At 40.7% G+C, this 22,002-nt stretch overlaps 1 protein-coding gene across 2 annotated transcripts in view; it reads right to left on the bottom strand.

Moving 5' to 3' along the window:
• Positions 1–2,626: 2,626 nt before the first annotated feature.
• Adk (adenosine kinase) overlaps positions 2,627–22,002 on the bottom strand; it is a 420,812-nt gene continuing 401,436 nt past the window's right edge. For both annotated transcript variants that reach the window (XM_048339095.1, XM_048339096.1), the window contains exon 11: positions 2,627–3,404. In XM_048339095.1, coding sequence (XP_048195052.1) covers positions 3,280–3,404 — 125 coding nt within the window. In that variant the 3' untranslated portion in view covers positions 2,627–3,279. The remainder of the gene's footprint in view (positions 3,405–22,002) is intronic.

The following is a 22,002-nucleotide window of genomic DNA, read 5'->3' as shown; positions in this document are numbered from 1 at the left end:
GAGACCGGCTGAGGGCATGGCCTTGTGCTGAGGATCTTCACACGGTATTTACAGACTCTGGAACAAATGGCCAAGCTCATTTCCAATCTGTCTTTTCATTCACTTACTGTGAGATGCTGGAGCTCTAAATGGGTCAATGGACCATTTTCTATGTAGGCCTGGCCTGAGAAGGGCTGGGCAGTATGCTCAGTGAGTGTTGAATGGAACAGAATGATGAAAAAAAGCACTTTAGAAATGGATGGACTTCAGAGATCATCAAGATCAGGAACAGGGGGCTGGGGATATGGCCTAGTGGCAAGAGTCCTTGCCTCGTATACATGAGGCCCTGGGTTCAATTCCCTAGCACTACATATACAGAAAACGGCCAGAAGTGGCGCTGTGGCTCAAGTGGCAGAGTGCTAGCCTTGAGCAAAAAGAAGCCAGGGACAGTGCTCAGGCCCTGAGTCCAAGCCCCAGGACTGGCCAAACAACAACAACAAAAAAATCAGGAACAGGCTTCTTAGAGAAGCCTGACGAGACCCTGTGAGGCTGTCCGTCACCACCCACCAAGGCTGCTGCCGCCTTGCCACACGTTTGTCCACTAGAGACATGTTTCTGAATAGGAAGGGGCCTTGGCATCAGTGAATATGTGTGTGTGTGTGTGTGTGTGTGTGTGTGTGTGTGTGTGTGTGTTTACTGGGCCACAACCCTTAAGTGGTAAGGTACTAGCTTTGATTTAAACACAGACAATCTGCTAAGGGACAGCACGCAGGCTCTGAGTCTAAGATGAAGTATTAACACATAGAAGGAAAAAAAGTCTTAATCACTTCATATAAATCCTTTGACTTAGTTCTACTTTTGTAACTTTGGCTGCTCTAAGTCCTGTGCATTTCTGTTTTAGAATCAGCATGTGAGTTCTCACACATGAAAAAAGTTTGGTGAAATTTTGATAGCACTATGTAGCATAAGCTTTTAGATTTAGATTTTTTTTTTTTTGCCAGTCCTGGGCCTTGGACTCAGGGCCTGAGCACTGTCCCTGGCTTCTGTTTTGCTCAAGGCTAGCACTCTGCCACTTGAGCCACAGTGCCACTTCTGGCCGTTTTCTGTATATGTGGTGCTGGGGAATTGAACCCAGGGCCTCATGTATATGAGGCAAGCACTCTTGCAACTAGGCCATATCTCCAGCCCAAGCTTTTAGATTTTTAAAATTTTTATTTTTTGTGTGCCCAGTACTGAGACTTGAACTAAGGGTTTTATACCCCCCACCCCCAGTTTATATCATTTAATAGCTGCACAGGCTTCACCCCTCATTTCTGACACTCCCCGCTCCACTGCTCAGGGTCAGGGGTTTCTGCTCAAAGGCATGGATGCTCCAGAGCTCCCTTGTTAGGCACTCTCACCAGGCACTAGGCACTCTCACTGGATGGGAGCATGGGGTCGGTGTAGGGCTGGCCCCCAGGAGCCCTTTTTATTTTACTTATTTATCTATTTATTTATCTATTTATCTATTTATTTATTTATTTATTTATTTATTTATTTATTTATTTATTTATTTATTTTTCCCCCAGTCCTGGGGCTTGGACTCAGGGCCTGAGCACTGTCCCTGGCTTCTTTTTGCTCAAGGCTAGCACTCTGCCACTTGAGCCACAGTGCCGCTTCTGGCCATTTTCTGTATATGTGGTGCTGGGGAATTGAATCCAGGGCTTCATGTATACGAGGTGAGCACTCTTGCCACTAGGCCATATTCCCAGCCCCCTAGGAGCCCTTTTTCAGCTTTACACTCTTGATTGGCTTTTTTTTCTCAATGCTAGTGCTCTACCACTTGAGCCACATTTCCACTTTCATTTTTGCCAGTCCTGGGGCTTGAACTCAAGGCCTAGGCACTGTCCCTGCACTTTTTTGTTCTACTTCTGGCTTTTTGGTGGATAATTGAAGATGAGTCTCACAGACCCTTCTTGCCCAGGCTGGCTCCAAACTGCACTCTTCAGATTTCAGCCTCCTAAGTAGTTAGGATTACAGGTATGACTCACCAATGCCCATACATATTTTGCCAGTCCTGGGGCTTGAACTCTGGGCCTGGGTGCTGTCTCTGAGCTCTTTTTTCTCAAGGTTAGCACTCTACCACTTGAGCCACAGCGCCACTTCTGACTTTTTTCTGTGATTAATTGGAGAGAAGAGTCTCATGGACTTTGCTGCCAGGCTGTCTTTGAATTGCGATCCTCAAACCTCAGCCTCCTAGAGTAGCTAGAATTATAGGTATGAGCCACTGGAGCCCAGCTCTGACATTTTCTAGAGTATCACTTGTATCCTCCTTTGATGAGATATCATATTCATTCCCCTTTTAAAAGCTATTTGAACAAAACTGAAACAAGTGATTGAGTCTGTGCTTCTTCAGGAACAATTCTTTGTTGCTTTCCCCCATGAAGAGCCTATAACTTTCTTGTTTCTTGCATTCTTTGGGAAGTAGGTGATGGGTCAGGGACAAGCTAAAATGCTACAAAGCTCGTGGGTTTTGTTTACTTTTCTCTTTGAGATAGGGTCTTGCTATGTCGATCAGGCTGGCCGGCCTTGAACTCCTGGGTTCAATATCAGGGCTTAGTACTGTATAATAATCTTTTGTTTTATAAGTACAGGACAAAGAAAAAAATTCCCATAGGAGAAATTTTTATTTGTATCAAATTATAGAGTACCATAAGTAAGCATAAGGTCATAATTCAAATATTGTAATATAACATAAAATTTGGCAAATTATTCAATTACCAATGTTTATTACATGTTTGAGTGCATACTGAAGAGATTATTTGGAGTAATTTGGCATGATAAATATTTTTGTACATTATTTCACTGCTTATCCTGTATATATGTGGTATTTACTTATTTGTGTGTATGTATATGCACACATTCCTAAATTAAATATATTTATATAAAAAGCTAAAGATTGATGTGTTAGGATTAATTTCTTTAAAAAGTCTATCATATTAAATTGCATCTGCATTCAAAGCAGAAGTGTAAAAAAACTGATCAATTCACTAAATACACTTGAATTTACAAAGTAATCGAAAATGAAATAAAAATTTCTATTGAAATTCCTGTTTAATTGACATTGAAGAGGCACTAGCAGACATTGGAAATAAGCATATTTTTCAGGTTGCAGAAAGCCTAATGATTCTATGAGCATTACCGTACCCTCTAGATTAAGAATGACCATATTATAGTAGGAAAAGATGGGTGCTAACATTTTTTTCTCTATTGATGTGGAATTCACACTGTCCTCGCAGGCCCGAGCTCTGTGCTCTTCCGTCAGCGGAAGTCTGGCTTCTCAGGAAAGGTGCAGCCGGTTTGCCTGATTATGACACTTGCTGCGTAGTGGCCTGCCCGGATGCATTCAGTCAGAGGCTTGTCAGAGACCAGCTGAGAAAGAAAACCTAGAACACACACAGGAAGAACATGAGTACTGGTTAACAGCAGTGGAATGTCACTGGGGCAGTACAGAATAAGCCCCTAGGACTTTCTTCAGCCATGGCAATAAGTGGAAATCTCCCAGGGTTTGGGCAGTCTGTCTACCTTCAACACCATCATCTTCTAATATATTCCAGAGCTCAGACTGGGCCATGGACCACTTGCCTGCAAGGAAATCCGGTTATTCTACTAATGCCTCACTCACCGTGCTTTCCTTTCAGTTTGAGATTAAAACATTTTAAGGGGCTGGGGATATGGCCTAGTGGCAAGAGTGCTTGCCTCGTATACATGAGGCCCTGGGTTCAATTCCCCAGCACCACATATACAGAAAACGGCCAGAAGCGGCGCTGTGGCTCAAGTGGCAGAGTGCTAGCCTTGAGCAAAAAAAAAGAAGCCAGGGACAGTGCTCAGGCCCTGAGTCCAAGCCCCAGGACTGGCAAAAAATAAATAAATAAATAAAAAATAAAAAAAATTTTAAGAAATACTCGACAAATAGTATACCTGGGGTCCTCACTGCTAGTAAGTTATGCTCCCTTACCCTTGCTCTGGATTCCTTTAGAATGGTTGTTATGCCAAATATTCTGTGCTTTGGACAAAATTCCATCATCTAGATATCTCTAAGTACAGCTTTGAGAGGTAAAAATGTCTGAAAGACCTGATTGTCTGTTTCATTCCAAGGAATAGAAGTGAAATAATTTCTCTAGTGAGCACCACAGACCAGGTTGATATTAAGAATACTAATGGTAAATTTTCAGAAATAACAAAGGTGTTAGGAATAACAAAGGTGATATCACAATAGTTTATATGTATTAAGATGATAATAGGAAACATTAACAATTTAAGGTAGCATATTTGACAGGTTAGGAAATATACAAAACTTTCTTTTTGATAACTTGACTAGAGGGAATCTGTCGAAGAGATTATTACTGTTATTATTATTTTCAGTCAGGAGGCTTGAACTCTGGGTCTGGGCTCTGTGTCTGAGCTTTTTTGCTGAAGACTAGTGGGTTAATTGGAAATAAGAGTGTCACAGACTTTCCTGCCCAGGCTGGCTTTGAACTGTGGTTCTCAGATCTCAGCCTCCTGAGTAGCTAGGATTACAGGCATGAGCCACCAATGTCTGGCCTATTTTGTAGTTTAAGAACTTCCCTATACAACAACAAATGCTGGAGGGGGTGTGGGGAAAGAGGAACCCTCCTCCATTGTTGGTGGGAGTGCAAATTAGTACAACCACTTTGGAGGACAGTATGGAGGTTCCTCAAAAACCTCAACACGGGCTGGGGATATGGCCTAGTGGCAAGAGTGCTTGCCTCATATACATGAGGCCCTGGGTTCAATTCCCCAGCACCACATATACAGAAAATGGCCAGAAGTGGTGCTGTGGCTCAAGTGGCAGAGTGATAGCCTTGAGCAAAAAGAAGCGAGGGACAGTGCTCAGGCCCTGAGTCCAAGCCCAGGAAACAAAACAAAACAAAACAAAACAAAACAAAACAAAAACAAAACAAAAACACTTCAACATAGACCTACCCTATGACCCAGCCATACCACTCCTAAGCATCTATCCTGAACAACAGGTCCCAAGATATCAAAAAGACATCTGCACTTCCGTGTTTGTCGTGGCACAATTCACAATAGCCAAAATATGGAAACAATCCAGATGCCCCTCCACAGATGAATGGATCCAAAAAATATGGTACCTATACACAATGGAATACTACATAGCGATTAGAAATGGTGAAATATTGGTATTCGCAGGGAAATAGTCAGAACTTGAACAAATAATGTTGAGCGAGACAAGCCTACAACACAGAAAACAAAGGGACATGATCTCCCTGATATATGACTATAAGGTGGGGGAAGGGGGAGACAGTAGAGACAAAGTCTGTGAAACCAAAAACTGCTTGTCAAATGGTATTTCCCACAGGTTTGGGTCAGCAACCCTACAATATGTAACTAAAACCAAACAACTACTCAACATATAAAGGTCAAAAATTGACCTCTCAGTGGATCAAAATAGCTCCAAAGCTATGTATGTACATTCATATAAGACTATTGTCGACATGCTGTCTATTGTAGACATTACATTTAAAGACCTAGGCGTGGCTACTGTATATGTTCTTGGTACACTGTGTATTGTATATATGTCTACCTGACCTAGGGAAGGGAAAGAAAAACACGATGTAAGATAGCACAAGAAATGTATATACTGCCCTACTATGTAACTGTACCCCTTTTGCACAACACCTTGTCAAAAATTTTTTGTTTAGGGGCTGGGGATATGGCCTAGTGGCAAGAGAGCTTGCCTCGTATACATGAGGCCCTGGGTTCGATTCCCCAGCACCACATATACAGAAAACGGCCAGAAGTGGCGCTGTGGCTCAAGTGGCAGAGTGCTAGCCTTGAGCAAAAGGAAGCCAGGGACAGTGCTCAGGCCCTGAGTCCAATGCCCAGGACTGGCCAAAAAAAAAATTATTTTTTGTTTAATTAATAAATAAATTAATTAATTAAAAAAAAGAACTTCCCTATAAATAAGTTCGAAGTGCAGATGGTCTCGGTGAATTCTACTAAAGGTTTTAAAGAAATAAGACCAATGTAAGATAGCTCTTCAGAAACCTGGAAAGAAAACGCCCTGCCTCTGGGGATATGGCCTAGTGGCAAGAGCGCTTGCCTTGTATACTTGAAGCCCTGGGTTCGATTCCCCAGCACCACATATACAGAAAATGGCCAGAAGTGGCGCTGTGACTCAAGTGGCAGAGTGCTAGCCTTGAGCAAAGAGAAGCCAGGGACAGTGCTCAGGCCCTGAGTCCAAGGCCCAGGACTGGCAAAAAAACCCCAAAAAACCAACCCCCCCCCCAAAAAAAAAAGAAAAGAAAATGCCCTGCCTTAACCTCTGGGGGCAGTATTACTCTAATACCAAAATTCTAAAAAGATTTACTGAGATACCCAATATTTTCAAGAACATTTGAGCAAGTCAAGTAAAAAAATATATATATGTTAGAAGATTATACCTTATGTAAAGTGGAGTTTCTTTTAGGCAAGTATTATACCACTGAGTCACATCCTCAGTACTGGCTTCAGCTTAGGAATAGAAGGTTGTTTTACTATTCATGTATCAATGTAATTTCTCAAATGAAGAAACCTCAAGATTCTTATCTCCATTAAACCAGCCAAAAGCTGTAAGTGGAGGGTAGCACTCAAGTGGCCAGCAACACTCAAGGCCAGCAATGAGCAAGAATGCTAATGGAGAGTAGGAGGACCTGACTTCAAGCCCCAGGACTCCTGCAAATCCCTACCCACCAGCCTCCCCCTCCCCCCAAAAAAAGGATGAAGCCCAGCGCTGGTGGCTCATGCCTGTAATCCTAGCTACACAGGAGGCTGAGACCTGGAGGACAAAGTTCAGAACTACCTTAGGCAGACACATTTGTAAGACTATCTCCAATTAACCAGCAAAGAGCTGAACTAGAGGCCCTGAGTTTAACCCTAGTAATACTTGATGCATGTGTGTATATACACACAGATCTATAGATGAGGGATCTTAAGTCTATTTTGAAAATCCTAAGCAATTTAGAAAAAAGGTTGCTGGAACTACAGAGTTTAGTAAAGTTGCACGATGGAAAAAAATCAGTATAGAAAAATCAGTTGAAGGGCTAGGGATATGGCCTAGTGGCAAGAGCGCTTGCCTCGTATACATGAAGCCCTGCGTTCAATTCCCCAGTACCACATATACAGAAAATGGCCAGAAGTGGCGCTGTGACTCAAGTGGCAGAGTGCTAGCCTTGAGCAAAAAGAAGCCAGGGACAGTGCTCAGGCCCTGAGTCCAAGGCCCAGGACTGGGAAAAAAAAAAAAAAATCAGTTGAAGCAGGACGCCGGTGGTTCACACCTGCCTGCAATCCTAGCTACTCAGGAGGCTGAGATCTGAGTATTGCAGTTCAAAGAAGCCAGGGCAGAAAAGTCTATGAGACTCTTATCTCCAGTACACCACTCAGAAAAGGGAAGTGGTACTGTGGCTCAAGTGATAGAATGCTAGCCTTGAGCTGAAGAGCTTAGGGACATGGCCCAGGCCTAGAGTTCAAGCCCCTAAACCAACCAAAAAAAAAAAAAAAAAAAAAAACCAGTTGAATAGCTTCATTAGTAATATATGCATATATGTAGCAGTAATACATATCAGCAGTCAATAACTGAAATTAACATTGAATACTATTTAACCACAGATCAATTAGTAAAATACCAGAGAATATATCTAATAAAATATATATGCTGGAAAGGTCTGGGAATATGGCCTAGTGGCAAGAGTGCTTGCCTTGTATACATTAAGTCCTGGGTTCGATTCCCCAGCACCACATATATAGAAAATGGCCAGAAGTGGTGCTGTGGCTCAAGTGGCAGATTGCTAGCCTTGAGCAAAAAGAAGCCAGGGACAGTGCTCAGGCCCTGAGTCCAAGGCCCAGGATATGCTGGAAATAACAAAATATTGCTAAGCAACAGGAACTTTGATAGATAGTAAGTGCTCATATAAGTTAGAAGATTCAACGTTGTTTATCAACACTGCTGGAAAGTTTTATTATTATTGAAATAGCACACATTTGTAATACAGAGGTTTCACTGGGAAATTTCACATAATGTACATTGGTTACTTTGAAAAAATTTATTTGCCCTACTATATGCTGATTTCTCCTCTCTGCTTTTCAAGCAGTGTTTAGTAGGTTTCATTCATTTATGTATATGTAACATGTTACCATTCTTTTTGACCTATAGGATTCACTCATCCTTCCTACATATCCTCTCCTGGACAGTCCTTTTACTTTGTTTTTTCTTCTGTCAATCATGAGACTTGAACTCAGGGTCTAGGCACTGTCCCTGAGCTCTTCAGCTCAAAGCTCTACCACTATGAGCCACAGTGCCAGTCCAGTTTTCTGGTGGCTAACTGAAGATAAGAGTCTCATAGATTTTCCTGCCTGGGCTGGCTTTGAACCTCCATCCTTAGATCTCAGCCTCTTGAGTAGCTAGGATTACAGGTGTGAGCCACCAGCACCCAAATTATTGTTTTGTTTTTTTTTTAATCAACATTTTACATCTGTTCTCCGCAAGTGGTTGAGTATATGTATTTGCCTTTATGAGTGTGGTGTATCTTGCTCAACAAAATAAGCTTTCTAGTTCATAATTTTTCTTTATGGCTTTCCCTTTTCAGTCTCTCTCTTTTTCCTCTCTCCCTCCCTCTCCTTCCTTCCTGCCTTCGTTCGTTCGTTCCTTCCTTCCTTCCCACCCTCATTCCCTCCCACCCTTCCTTCTAGCTGGACTTCAAATCGTACTAGAGTCAAAATACCTAAAACAGCATGGTGCAGACACGAAAATGTACTCAAAAGGAACAGAATAGAGGCAGGGTGCCAGTGTCTCAGGCCTGTAATACTAGCTACTCAGGAAGCTGAGATCTGATGATAGCGATTAGAAGCCATCCTGGATGGGAAAGTCGATAAAACTCTTATCTTCAGTTAACTACTCAAAAACCGGAAGTGGCACTGTGTCTCAAACTGATAGAGTGCATTGAGCATAAGAGCCCAAGAACAGCGCCCAGGCCCTGAGTGAGGGACAACACAGAAAATTGCCAGACGCTGATGGCTCACGCCTATTAATTCTAGCTATTCAGGAGGCTGAGATCTGAGGATTGTGGTTTGAAGTCAGCCAGAGAGACTCTTATCTCCAATTAACCACTCAAAAACTGGAAATGGAGCTGTAGCTCAAGGTGGTAAAGTGCTAGCTTTGAGTAAAAAGAAGCCAGAGACAATGCTCAGGATGAGTCCCAAGCCCCAGGACTGGCAAAAAAACCAAAAACAAATACATGTCCTTACGTGGTATAGTGGGGTCCTAATATAGGTCACTTTTTTTCTTTTTTTTGGAGGTGAGTCTCATGGACTTTTTTCCCCCAGGCGGGTTTTGAACCCGATCTTCTGATCTTAGCCTTCTAGTCAGGCACATCCTGCCGGGGCCTGGCTATTTTCAGTTTTTTAAATGAACTTCCCTCCATCCTTTCTTTTTTTTTCTTTATGTATTTATTACACACTTGTACTTCTTTTTCTAAGACCTATCTGTTTAACTCATAGCACATTTATAACGGGTTATTTATTCACTTGCTGTTTGAGCACTTTGTATATTTACCCTCTATTGACTGTATTATGGAGATTTTCTACCATTCTGTGCGCTGTTTCTTGATTCTAGTAAGTTTCTTCTGATGTATATGAATTTTTTAATTTGATGAAGTCTTCAGATGATAATTACCTATGCTTATATTTCCCAGAATTTTTCCTGTAGTAGATTTAAAGTTTCAGGTCTTTGAATACTTTGAGCTAGTAATCTAGTTTCAGTTCTTTTCATGTTTTCTCAATACCATTTGTTGAAGAGGCTGTCTTTTTTTCTAGTGTATGCTTTTGGGTCCTCTGTAAAAGATAAGATGGCTGTAGTTGTGTGGTTTAATTTCTATCTTTCTTTTTGTTGGTTGTGGGGCTTGAACTTAGGGCGCAAGCACTGTCCCTGAGCTTTTCTGCTCAAGATTGGCACTCTGCCACTTTGAGTCACAGTTACACTTTGGTTTTCTGGTGGCTATTTGGAAACAAGAATCACATGGACTTTCCTGCCTGGTCTGGCTTTGAACTGTGATCCTCAGATCTCAGCCTGGTGAGTAGCCAGGATTATAGGCGTGAGCCACTGGTGCTTGGTTTGTACTTTCTTTTTGCATTTTTGTCTATGTAGTTTAATTTCTACGTTTTCTATTCTATTCCTTTGGTCTTTATATCTGCTTTTGTGTCTGTACCATGCTGTTTTCAGTATTATAATTCTGTAGTACAATTTAAAGTCTGGAATTGTGATACTTCCTGCACACTTCTTTTTTGTTAAGATTTGTGCAGAAATGTTGTCAATTCAATACAATTCTAGCAGGCTTTTTGCTTGTTTTGGAACCAACATTGACAAACTACTTCTCAAAATTACATGAAAAGTATAAAAGCTCTAGACTATCTGAAACACAAGGCTCACCACTTGGAGCCACTTCTGGTTTTCTGGTGGTTAATTGGAAATAAGAGTCTCAGGTACTTTTCTGCCCTGGCTAGCTTTGAACTGACATCCTCAGATCTCAGCCTCCTGAGTAGATAAGATTACAGGTGTCAGCCATCAGTGTTCAGCTCCAATTGATGTTTTTATTTTTTTGCCAGTCCTCGGGCTTGAATGCAGGGCCTGGGGCTGTCCCTGAGCTTCTTTTGCTCAGGCTAGCACTCTACCACTGGAGCCACAGTACCACTTCTGGCATTTTCTGTTTATGTGGCAATGAGGAATTGAACCCAGTGATTTATGCATGCTAGGCAAGCACTCTACCACTAAGCCACATTCCCAACCCTCCAAATGATTTTTTAAATAAAAGGACCAAGCAATAACTGAACCAGATTCCATATGTGAATAGACTCTTTACCTCATACCATCTACAATTTACTTGAAGTGATTCATAGAACTTAATGTAAGAAATTAAAATGACAATCTGAGAAGAAAACATAGGTGAAAATCTTAGTGGTTTTAAGTCTGCTAGATTACTTGGTAATATCTAAAAAGTGTAAGTGTTCTATTGAGCTATATCTCCAGGTTCAAACAAATTCATTGAAAAATTAAATACTTCTGAATCCCAGCTACTCAGGAGCTGGAGACAGAACAACAAAGGCTTGAAGCCAGCTGGGGCAAAAGTAAATAAGACAATGTTTACTTAAAAAAGAAGCCAGGTGGGCTTCAGCGGCTGATGCCTATAACCCTAGCTACTAAGAAGGCTGAAATCTGAGGATCATAGTTCAAAGATAGCCTGGGCAGGAGAGTCTGTAAGACTCTAAATTCCAAAAAGCCAGAAGTGGGGCTGGGATTGTGGCTTAGTGGTAGAGTACTTGCCTAGCATGCATGAAGCCCTGGGTTGGATTCCTCAGCACTACATAAACAGAAACAGCCAGAAGTTGCACTGTAGCCTGAGTGGCAGAGTGCTAGCCTTGAGCAAAAAGAAGCTCAGGAACAGTTCCCAGGCCCTGAGTTCAAGTCCCAGGACTGGCAAACAAACAAACAAAAAGCCAAAAGAGGAGATGTCTGTCAAGTGGTAGAGTCCTAGCCTTGAGAACAACAGCTTAGACCTGATACCCTGGCCCTGAGTTCAAGTTCTAGGACCCCCCCCCCCCAACAACAACAACAAGAGAAGAAGGCAGCATGGTATTGCTCGTGGGTGGTCCCAGTCACAGGGAAGATAGGGAAGGCAGAGATAGGGTCAAAATCCAGGGCCAGTGTGGGCAATAGTTCCAGACTCCACCTAACAAAAATTAAAAGCAAAAAGGATTGGAAGTATGGTTGGAGTGGTAGTTACCTAGCAAGTGCAAGGCTTTCAGTTAAATCCTCAGTACCATTGCCAAAAAAGCCCCCCACTCCCCTCAAGAGCAACTCAAACCCTTTTGCACCTTATTAACATGAAATAATAAAAATGGACGAAAGGGATGACTATTTCAAAGAAGAAAAACAGATGCCAGGTATGCATTTATATAATGCTCAACATCTTTATAGCCTTCCCCCCAGAGCTGAGGACTGAACTCAGGGCCCGGTGCTTGTGCTCTTCCACTGAGCTAAATAAATCCCCATCCCCTCAACATCTTTAGTTATTAAGGAAATACAAATTTAAATCACAATTGGATATAGCACTGTAGATGCATTAGAATGGCTAAAAATGTAAAAACAGGCCATACGCAGTATTGACAAGCACAGATCAGCTGTCACTCTCATACACTGTGCAAATGTAAAATAAACCCATTTTGGAAAACCCTTTGTCACTTCTAAAGCTATACACATAAAAACACAGCTATCACATGGCCAAGGTAAGCTAAAGCATACATCTACAGAAGACTTGAAAAATGCAGATTCTCGGCAGCTCAAAGGCAGAAGCAAGCCAAATGGATGAGAAGGGCAGGAAGGAGGATGACAGAAGGGCCTGGGAGCAGTGGCTTTACATAGTAACAAGAATACACATATGTCTACACTTATCCAATGGTACACTTTAAATGTATGCAGTTGATTGTACCCCAATTACACTCCAATAAAAGTTTACCAAAAAAAGGAAAAACATGTAGTTACAAATAAGATAGGCCAAGCATAGAGAAATATGGGCTACTTTCCCCTAAGAGAGCTGCTATGGCAGGGCTCAAATACTGGGAGAGCAGATGATAATGAGAAAGTGTTCTGAACTGGACTGGGCCCGGCCGCCAGGGCAGAGGGAGGTTAATTGAGAAGCTGTGGTACAGTGACCTATAGAGAACATTACAAGAGATTTATGTCTTTCCTCTTCCACTATTCTCATCACACGCTTCCGAGTCAGATGTGGGGAGCATTCTGCATTTGCTAGAGCAAGGATACTCATTCAAAGAATAAGATTAATTTGGTTAGTGGAATAATGTATTTCGAGGACATTTGCTTAGATTGTGAAATCATTCTCTCAAGAGTTTTTGTGAGGGTATTTTTATCACTGAGTTTTCAGGTAAGAGTCAAAGGTCAATAGTAACTTTCTGCCAAACTGTAAGTGTAAGTACTCAGCCACACAGTGAATGGAGCAGATGCCAAATTCAGAGTCAGATCAGCTTACAATGGAAACACATCTATTAGAAGCTTTCTAAGCAACATCTGTTTCCCTCATTCCTCCTGCTAGGGAGCATCTCTGTGAGAAAAAGAAAGCTTATGTTTATGGAATGCCTTTGTGAAGCTTAAGTACCAGCATCCTCTTTAGAAGAGAAGAGCCTGGATGAATGGAGCCAAGTACTCAGGAGTCAGCTGCTTTGACAAGCGGAAAACCTGGATGCAGGAAAACACTAAGATCTTTGCCTAGGAGCATATCTGCATTTCAATAACCTATTTAAAAAAGACCAACTATAATAGATTATGAATATAACAATCAGTAATAAGTACTATGTTAAAAATAGTTGATATAAATCTTAAAAGTTGTATAAAGTTAAATAAACAAAGAGTTGCTATTTAAAGACTTGCAGGGGATCCTTTTATAATATGAAAAGCAAACACCATCAAGGTGATTTTTATCTTCTAAAAGTCTCTATGACATTAAATATACTATTTTAAGAGTTTTAAATGCACAAGGTGGTGGCTGTCAGTACATTTATAATATGTATATCTATCAAACTGACACCCCCACCCCCACCGGAAACTCCTGGGCTGGGTATGGCTCAGGGGTAGAGTGCTTTAACTAGCAAATCTTCCACCTTCTGCACTATTAAACAGTATTAAAAAAAAAAAGTTGGTAGGTGAATTTCCTTTGACATACCCCTGTGGTCACTGTATATGATTCTGGTACACTGGATATTGTATATATGCTTATCTGAACTGGGGAAGGGAAAGAAAAATGAAGGAGGGTGTAACAAATATGACAAGAAATGTACTCACTACCTTATTATGTAACTATACTCTCTCTGTACATCACCTTATCAATAAAATTTAATTAAAAAAAAAGTCGGGGTGGGGAATGTGGCTTAGTGGTAGAGTGCTTGCCTTGAGCAAAAAAAAAGAAAAGCTCAGGGACAGTGCCCAGGCCCTGAGTTCAAGCCCCAGGACTGGCAAAAAAAAAAAAAAGCCTCTCATTATTAGGTGTGGTGGTGCATACCTATAATACCAGCACATGGGGGGGTGAAGAGCATTGTGATTTTGAGGTCACCCTAGGTTTACATAGCCAGACAGGCTCAGAACAAACAACTTCCCATTCCTCTTTGCCTTGGTTCCTAGTGACTGTTATTCTCCACCCCACCCCCCCACCAGTCTTTGGGGTTGGACTCAGGGCCTAGGCACTGTCCCTGAGCTTCTTTTTGCTCAAGGCTAGCACTCTACCACTTGAACTACAGAGCCACTTCCAGATTTTTCTGTTTATGTGGTACTGAGAAATTGAACCCAGGGCTTCATGCATGCTACACAAGCACTCTACCACTATGCCATATTCTCAGCCCCTGTTATTCTTTTTTGCCAGTCCTGGGGTTTGGGACTCAGCGCCTGAGCACTGTCCTTTGGCTTCTTTTTGCTCAAGGCTAGCACTCTAGCTCTTAAGCCACAGCGCCACTTCTGGCTTTTTCTATGTATGTGGTGCTGAGGAATCGGACCCAGGGCCTCATGTATGCTAGGCAAGCACTCTACCATTAGGCCATATTCCCAGCTCGTTATTCTTTTCGACAATTATTTTGCTTCATCTAGGTACCACACATTAGTGAGATTACACAATACTTGTCCTTTAACGCCTGGCTTCTTTCATTTACCATAAAGTTTCCTAATATAATTTTAAGTTTAGATTTTTCAATTATTAGCCTCATACCTATTTAAATTTTTAGTTTGTAATTGCAAGTTCATACAAGTATAGGGGTAAAAATAGTATAGCATTTTGCTCTATTTGCATTCTTTTTAAAAATTAATTAATTAATTAATTAATTAATTTTTTGCCAGTCCTGGACCTTGGACTGAGGGCCTGAGCACTGTCCCTGGCTTTTTTTTTTTTTTTTTTTTTTGCTCAAGGCTAGCACTCTGCCACTTGAGCCCCAGTGCCACTTCTGGCCTTTTCTGTATATGTGATGCTGAGGAATTGAACCTAGGGCTGCATGCATTCTAGGCAAGCACTGTACCACAAAGCCACATTCCCAGCCCCTGCCTGCTTCTTTCTCTTACACAGTTTTTTCCTATCTGAGGTCAGTTGCCTTTTATTTTTTAAAGGAGGTGGGACTAGGGTTTGAACTTTCACAAGGCCCTGGGTTTAATCTCTATCAACATACCAATACACACAAACTTCTCATCACACTTCCATTCATGACATTTTTGTTGTTGCTGTTTTTGTGCTTGTACTGGGGCTTAAACTGGGCTTCAAGCTTTCCATTAGCTTTTTTTTTTTTGCTTGCAGTCTGCCACTTACAGCTTTATACTGGTCAACTGGAGATGAGTCTATTGAATTTGTCTGCCTGGGCTTGCTTTGAACTGAGGGCCTCTGATCTCAGTCTCCTTAGTACTAGAATTACAGGCATGAACCATCAGTGCTGGGCTCAGTTGGTGTAGCTTTGAGCCATGCTGCTCAGACCTCAGCCTTTCAGGTTATGATTATGATTATAGGTACTAGGATTATGATTAGAGGTACTGGTCATTGGCACCTGAAAAGAGATTCTTTTTTAAATCAATGATGAAAAGAGTTGTAATTTTTTTTTTACAGCTCTTGAGTATTCAGAATGTCCCAGTTTTTGCTAATGGGAGGCCATTCAGGCTGGCTCCTGGTCTTAGACCTGCCTTTACCTATTTCTGAGCATGTTCTTCTTATTTTGTAGAACAATATACTAAGCTCAGAAGGTTTGTATATTGAAAATCTCCTAGCAACTCAGGAGGATAAGATTTGAGGACCAGTTCAAAGCCAGCATGGTCAGGAAAGTCCAATTTACCACCAAAAAGCAGGAAGTGGACCTGTGGCTCAAGTGCTGGAGTACTAGTTTTGAGAAAACAAAAACACAAAAAACAAAACCTCAGCACCTAGGCCCTGAGTTCATCCTCAGGACCAGCACCAAAAACAAAACAAAACAAAACAAAAGGTAATACAAAAAGTAACAGAAAGCACACCACTCTGGTGAAGAAAATTGTAGAACTTGCTGGAAGACATTACAAAGGCTAAATGGAGAGCTACATAAGTTATCAGATAAGACAACATAGGCAATGCAAATTTAGTTGCAGACTCAACAAGGTTGTAGGGGAACTGAGGCTATTGACTTTGACAAAGGATAATTGCCTAGTACTCCACCAGAACAGAAAGCAGATAGGCGGGACACTTGTCTCTCCAGAGTCAACACATGCATAAATCTATAGAAGGAAATACAGGGTTTAGTGGCATAAATCAGATAAATAGGGCATAGGAAAAGAAATGAGCCCTAAAACAAACAAATGAAAATGTGAAGAACAGAGGTATAATATTGTTATTGTTTATTAGAAAAATATTGTTTAAAGCTAGGCATGGGGCTGGGAATGTGGCTTAGTGGTAGAGTACTAGCTTAGCATGCATGAAGCCTTGGGTTCCATTCCTCAGTACCACATAAACAGAAAAAATCAGAAGTGGTGCTAGCCAAGTGGCAGAGTGCTAGCCTTGAGCACAGAGAGGCTCAGGGACAGAGCTCAGGTCCTGAGTTCAAGCCCTAGGACTGACAAAAAAGTCAGGCACACATCTACAATTCCAGTTCTAGGCTGGCAGGAAGACTGTGAGTTCAAGGCCAGGCTAGGCTATACAGCAAGACCCTTTTACAGAGAAGAAAAAGAAAACAAAAACTAACTTTGCTGACAAAGGATTCCTATCTAGACTATAAGAAAAAAAGGTCAAAAACAGAAAAAAATAAAACACATTAGAAAAATAGGCAAGCATCCTGAATAGGCATTTATCCAGAGGAAACAAAAGATGCTAAACCTAACAAGTAACTGGGGAAAATGCAAATTAAAACAACAATGAGATCTTAAGAATTTGCTGGGTTAGGAAACATTTTTAAATATGACAAAGCCACTTGATAAGGAAAATGTTTTGTAATCTTTCTAGAGCTGGTAGGAATGGAAAGTGCTCCAGTGAATTGCAAAAATAATTTTGCACTACCTAGCAGACTAAGTACTTTTTTTCATAACTAAGTATAAATTCTAGAGAAACTCTTCTAACAGCAGGACACATGTGTTAGAACATTACGGTTACATTGCTAATAATGCAAAAAGCAAGAGCCAGCCCAAGCCACAAGCTGGAACAGCGGGCCTATTTGTACAAAAGAATGGAGAAAATGATAGTTGTATGCACCCACAGGATGGGCTCTCCTATTGTTTAGGAATATATAAATATGTGGTGCATTTAAAAGAAAAGTAAATAAGCAGGAGTTAAGAAATAGTTACTTTTGGTACAGGGAAATATAACTGAAGTAGAGTTTACAAGGGCTTCAGAGGGATCAGTAAATGTTTGATCTTTAATGTGGGTTTTGGGTATAGAACTGCTCAGTTTATCAATATCAATATTTAATAATATACTATCCATATTCTATTCTTTAGGCTTTTCTACCACAGATATTTGTGTGTATACACCCATTTGAAAAATCTGTGTATGTTCTAGATTTTTCTCAAAAATATGTACAATACATACATAAATTTGTATATATACACTATCGATATCTAGTAATCTGCTTTACTTAATATCATTTAAACAACATGTAGCATTTTCACTTAAAATATTAACAAAGTCCAAAAATATATAATACATTGAATTACTAAAGAGAACTTGGGGGCTGAGAATGTGGCTTAGTGGTAAAGTGCTTGCCTAGCATTCATGAAGCCCTGGGTTCAATTCCTTAGTACCACATACACAGAAAAAGCTGGAAGTGGCACTGTGGCTCAAGTGGCAGAGTGTTAGCCTTGAGCAAAAAAAGCTCAGGCACAGTGCTTAGGCCCTGAGTTCAAGCCCCAGAGAGAGAACCTGGCATTGTTATATTTTAGAGTACAAATTAGCAATGTCCCTTACCGCCCCCCCCCCCCCCCCCGCTTTTTGGCCAATACTAGGCTTGAATTTAGGCCCTTAAGCTTAAAAAAATGAATTTGATTTTATTTCAGTTATTATAAAGGTGATGTACAAAGTGTTACAGTTATACAAGTCAGGTAAACAGTATATTTCCTTTTGAACAATGTCACTCCCCTTCCCTTGCTCTCGCCTAGCTTTTCCCTCCCATCCCTATCCACTAACTGTACAGTTCATTTTCAACATAGTAACCAGTGAGTGCCACTGCTACATGTGTTCACCCTTTGTCCCTCTATTTCTGGCCCCCCTGCCCTCCTAAAGACAGATAAATGAACAAGACCAAAATAAAATAACAATGTGAAAAAAACCACCTCTTTTGTTTCTATTTTCTGGAGTTCATTTCAATAAATATTATATGATCAGGTACACATAGGCATTGAGACTTTGTGTTCCTCCCCTAAGAGTATCCTCCTTTGGTCTCACTGTGTTTAAATGCCTAGAGGGCCTTGTTCTCTAGATCAGCTTTTTCTATTACTTGCTGGCACTCTTATCATTTGAGCCATACCTCCAGGCCCAGCTTTTTATTGGTTTATTGGAGATAAGACTCTCTCAGATTTGTCTGCTCCACCTAGCTCTGAGCCATGATCCTCAGATCTCAGCCTCCTGAATAAGATAGGGTTACAGGCAGGAGCCACTAGGCAAATCAGCACTGTTTTTGAAGGGCACTTTGGTAATAGCTATTAAAAATTAAAATGTATAACAGCATTGAGTCCAGTAATTCCACTTTTAAGACTTTCTCATACATAGATTTACAAGTGTTTAAAGGCACATTGTAGAAGAACATTCTTTGTGGCTTTGCTTGAAATAAAAAAGGACCAGTTTACTATTATTTAATATATAGCCCATATTAAAATATCTGCTATCCAGTTATACCCCTAATACATTCTTTTCCTGTTGCTGAATCAGAAGCAGGGTCACAGGTTGCTTTAGTTGTCCTGTTCCTTTAGTCTCCTTTAACTAGAAACTCCCCTACCTTTTCAGCATTTCAACACTTTGGTATTTGTAAAGAGACCAGGTAAGTTGTGCCAAGTGTATTCAGTATGGGTTGTCTGATGTTTCTTGTGATGAGATTCAGCATCAGTACTTGCTGGGAATATCACAAAGGTAATGCTTGCAGTGTTCCTAGGTGTCCTTACCAGTGGGTATTTAGTCACGTTTGATTGGTTGGTTAAGGTAATAGCTGCCTGTATTTCCTTAAACACAATAGTAGAATACAGTATAATATTCTCCTTATAAAAATTATGATTATGTGAAATAAAAACAAACAACCCAAGAACTTCAGGATTGGACCAGTTAAATTCATGAATGGGATAATATAAAGCTGTGGACCAAAATTAAGTTGGATCAATATTGCCTCTGTAAAGCAAACTCCAAGACAAGGATAAGTGAAAATTCAAGAGCAGAGCAAGTAAATACAGGAGGCTGTCATTTCATGAGGAACTAGAATATGCACCCCTACACAATGTCCAGGGAGAGAGAGGACTCTGGATGGAACCAGCAGAATCGAGCAGCCAAAGAGGTGCAATAGTTACTATACATCCTTTTTTTGGGGGGGTGGTGGTTATTTTCTGAACTTACAGATATTTTAAGATAAATGAATTTCTGGTTATAAAAGTAATGTTGCTGATCATCTTTACTATTTTGAATAAATATGTTTTTAAATGTGTTGCAACACTTAAAAATAACATGGGAAATTTAAGAAAAATGGTTATCAAGAGCAATGCATTCAAGAGTTTCAGCAAAAAGTTCTGTTTGTTTTCCATGCATGTCTTTGGAGTTTATTAGTAATTATAGCCACTAGGGACAGAGCTTTTCATAGAGTCAATCCACTCAAGTACCCATGGAAATACAAAGAAATTGGTCACTCTTTTTAGAAAATTCCTCAAGGATTTAAAAAGATCACTATTTGTTGTATTCTACTGTTATGTTTAAGGAAATACAGGCAGGCTTAGTTGAGGAAGTTTAGGATGTTTCTGAAGGAACCTTAGTACCATTTTTCTTCCCCCAATCATCTTCTATAGAAACAACTTGCTATATAAATCTGTATGCATCTTGTGAAGTAGAAACTCAAAGACCTATGCTTCTCTCAGAGGGATTGCTAGAAAATTGCTAACAGAATTAAGCAGAGAGGATTCACTGCACTTGGACAAAGTAGCTATTGTTAAGATATAAATGAAAATAGGTGTTTTTGAAAAAACAGACTACTGGCCATAGGAAACAAGCCTCAGCATCTGAGTGTAGCATAACTGACAAAGTTGGGTGACTGCCATACAATTATAACGAACCTGTAATGATAGTTGAATGAGACAAATGAAAAATTTTTCTTCCTAGATTTCCTCTTTTAAAAAGTTTATAATCAACAAAATTTATTTATTGGAGCATTTGTGGATGTACACAAGTCATGCAGAAAAGTATGAGAAAGTTCCCATATTCCTAAGCAAGCCCCAGTTTCCTATATATTATTATGTTAATATATCTGATATATTAACATATTATTCCAATATATTAATATATTAATTAATATAGATCACTTGGTACAACTGATAAGCCAATATTGATCATGTGTTTACACATTTAAGTTTTCTCTTTGTGTTGTATATTCTGTGGGATTTCACAAATCTACAAGGGATCTGTGAGTACCATTAAAATGTAACACAGAACCATTGTACTTCCCTAAGGCTTCTTTGTGCTTACTGCCCTCTCCTTTCCTAGCTTCTAAGTCCACCACAAGTGTGTGTGTGTGTGTGTGTGTGTGTGTGTGTGTGTGTGTGTGTGTGTGTTGGTACTAAAGCTTGAACCCGGGGCCTGGGCACTGCCTTCAGTGCTCAAGACTAGTTTCTACCACTGGAGCCACAACTCCACTTCCAGCTCTTTAGGTGGAGGTAAGTCTCAAAGATTTTCTTTGTTTGTTTTTTTTTTGCCAGTCCTGGGGCTTGAACTCAGGGCCTGATCACTGTCTCTGGCTTCTTTTTCCTTGAGGCTAGCACTCTACCACTTGAGCCACAGTGCCACTTCTGGCTTTTTCTATATATGTGGTGCTGAGGAATCGAACCCAGGGCTTCATGTATACAAGGCGAGCACTTTACCACAAGGCCATATTTCCAGCCCCTCACAGACTTTTGTTTTAGCTAGTCCCGGGGCTTGAACCCAGGGACTAGTTGCTGTCTCTGAGCTGCTTCTACTGAAGACTAGTGCTCTACCACTTAAGCCACAATGCCAAATTCCAGCCTTTTCTGAGTAATCTACTGGAGATAAGAATCTCACAGACTTTCCTGCTGGGATTGGCTTTGAACAGATCCTCAGATCTCAGGCCCCTGAGTTGCTAGGATTATAGGCTTGGGCCACTGGCAACCACCAATTTTTTTTTTTTTTAAAGTCTTTCTTTGTAGCTCTGTTTGGCCTCAAATTCACAATCCTCCGCCACCTCTGTTTCCCAAGGGCGGGATTTACACCATTTCTGACTAAACAACTTATTTGCTTGCCATCATCTTTTCCAGAATGTCAGATAGTTGGAACCATACTGTCTGTAGCTTTTAAAGAATATCTTGTTTCCAAGTCTTCTCAATTATGAATAAAACTGCTATACTGTAAACATTAGTGCACAGGTTTTGGTGAAGAGCTATGTTCAGTCAAACAAGAAATACAATTGTTGGGTCATAGGATAAGCATATGTTTAGTTTTGTAAGAAATTTACAGACTATCCAGGCACCCATGGTGACTCATGCTTGCAACCCTAAGTACTCAGGAGGCTGAGATCTGAGGATCATGGTTCAAAGCCAACCCAGGCAGAAAAGTATAAGATTCTTATCTCCAATAAACTACTAATAAAAACGATAGAAGTGGACCTGTGGCTCAAGTGGTAGTGCGCTAGCCTTTAGCAAAAGCAGCCCAAGGACAGTGCCTAGGACCTGAATTCAGCCCCAGGACTGGCACAGAACAAGAAAAAAGGGGAGAG

This window comes from Perognathus longimembris, chromosome 2 (assembly GCF_023159225.1).
Source record: "Perognathus longimembris pacificus isolate PPM17 chromosome 2, ASM2315922v1, whole genome shotgun sequence".
Lineage (NCBI taxonomy): Eukaryota > Metazoa > Chordata > Mammalia > Rodentia > Heteromyidae > Perognathus > Perognathus longimembris.
Note: the sequence above shows the minus strand (reverse complement) of the source record. Positions and strands in the feature narration are given on the sequence as shown.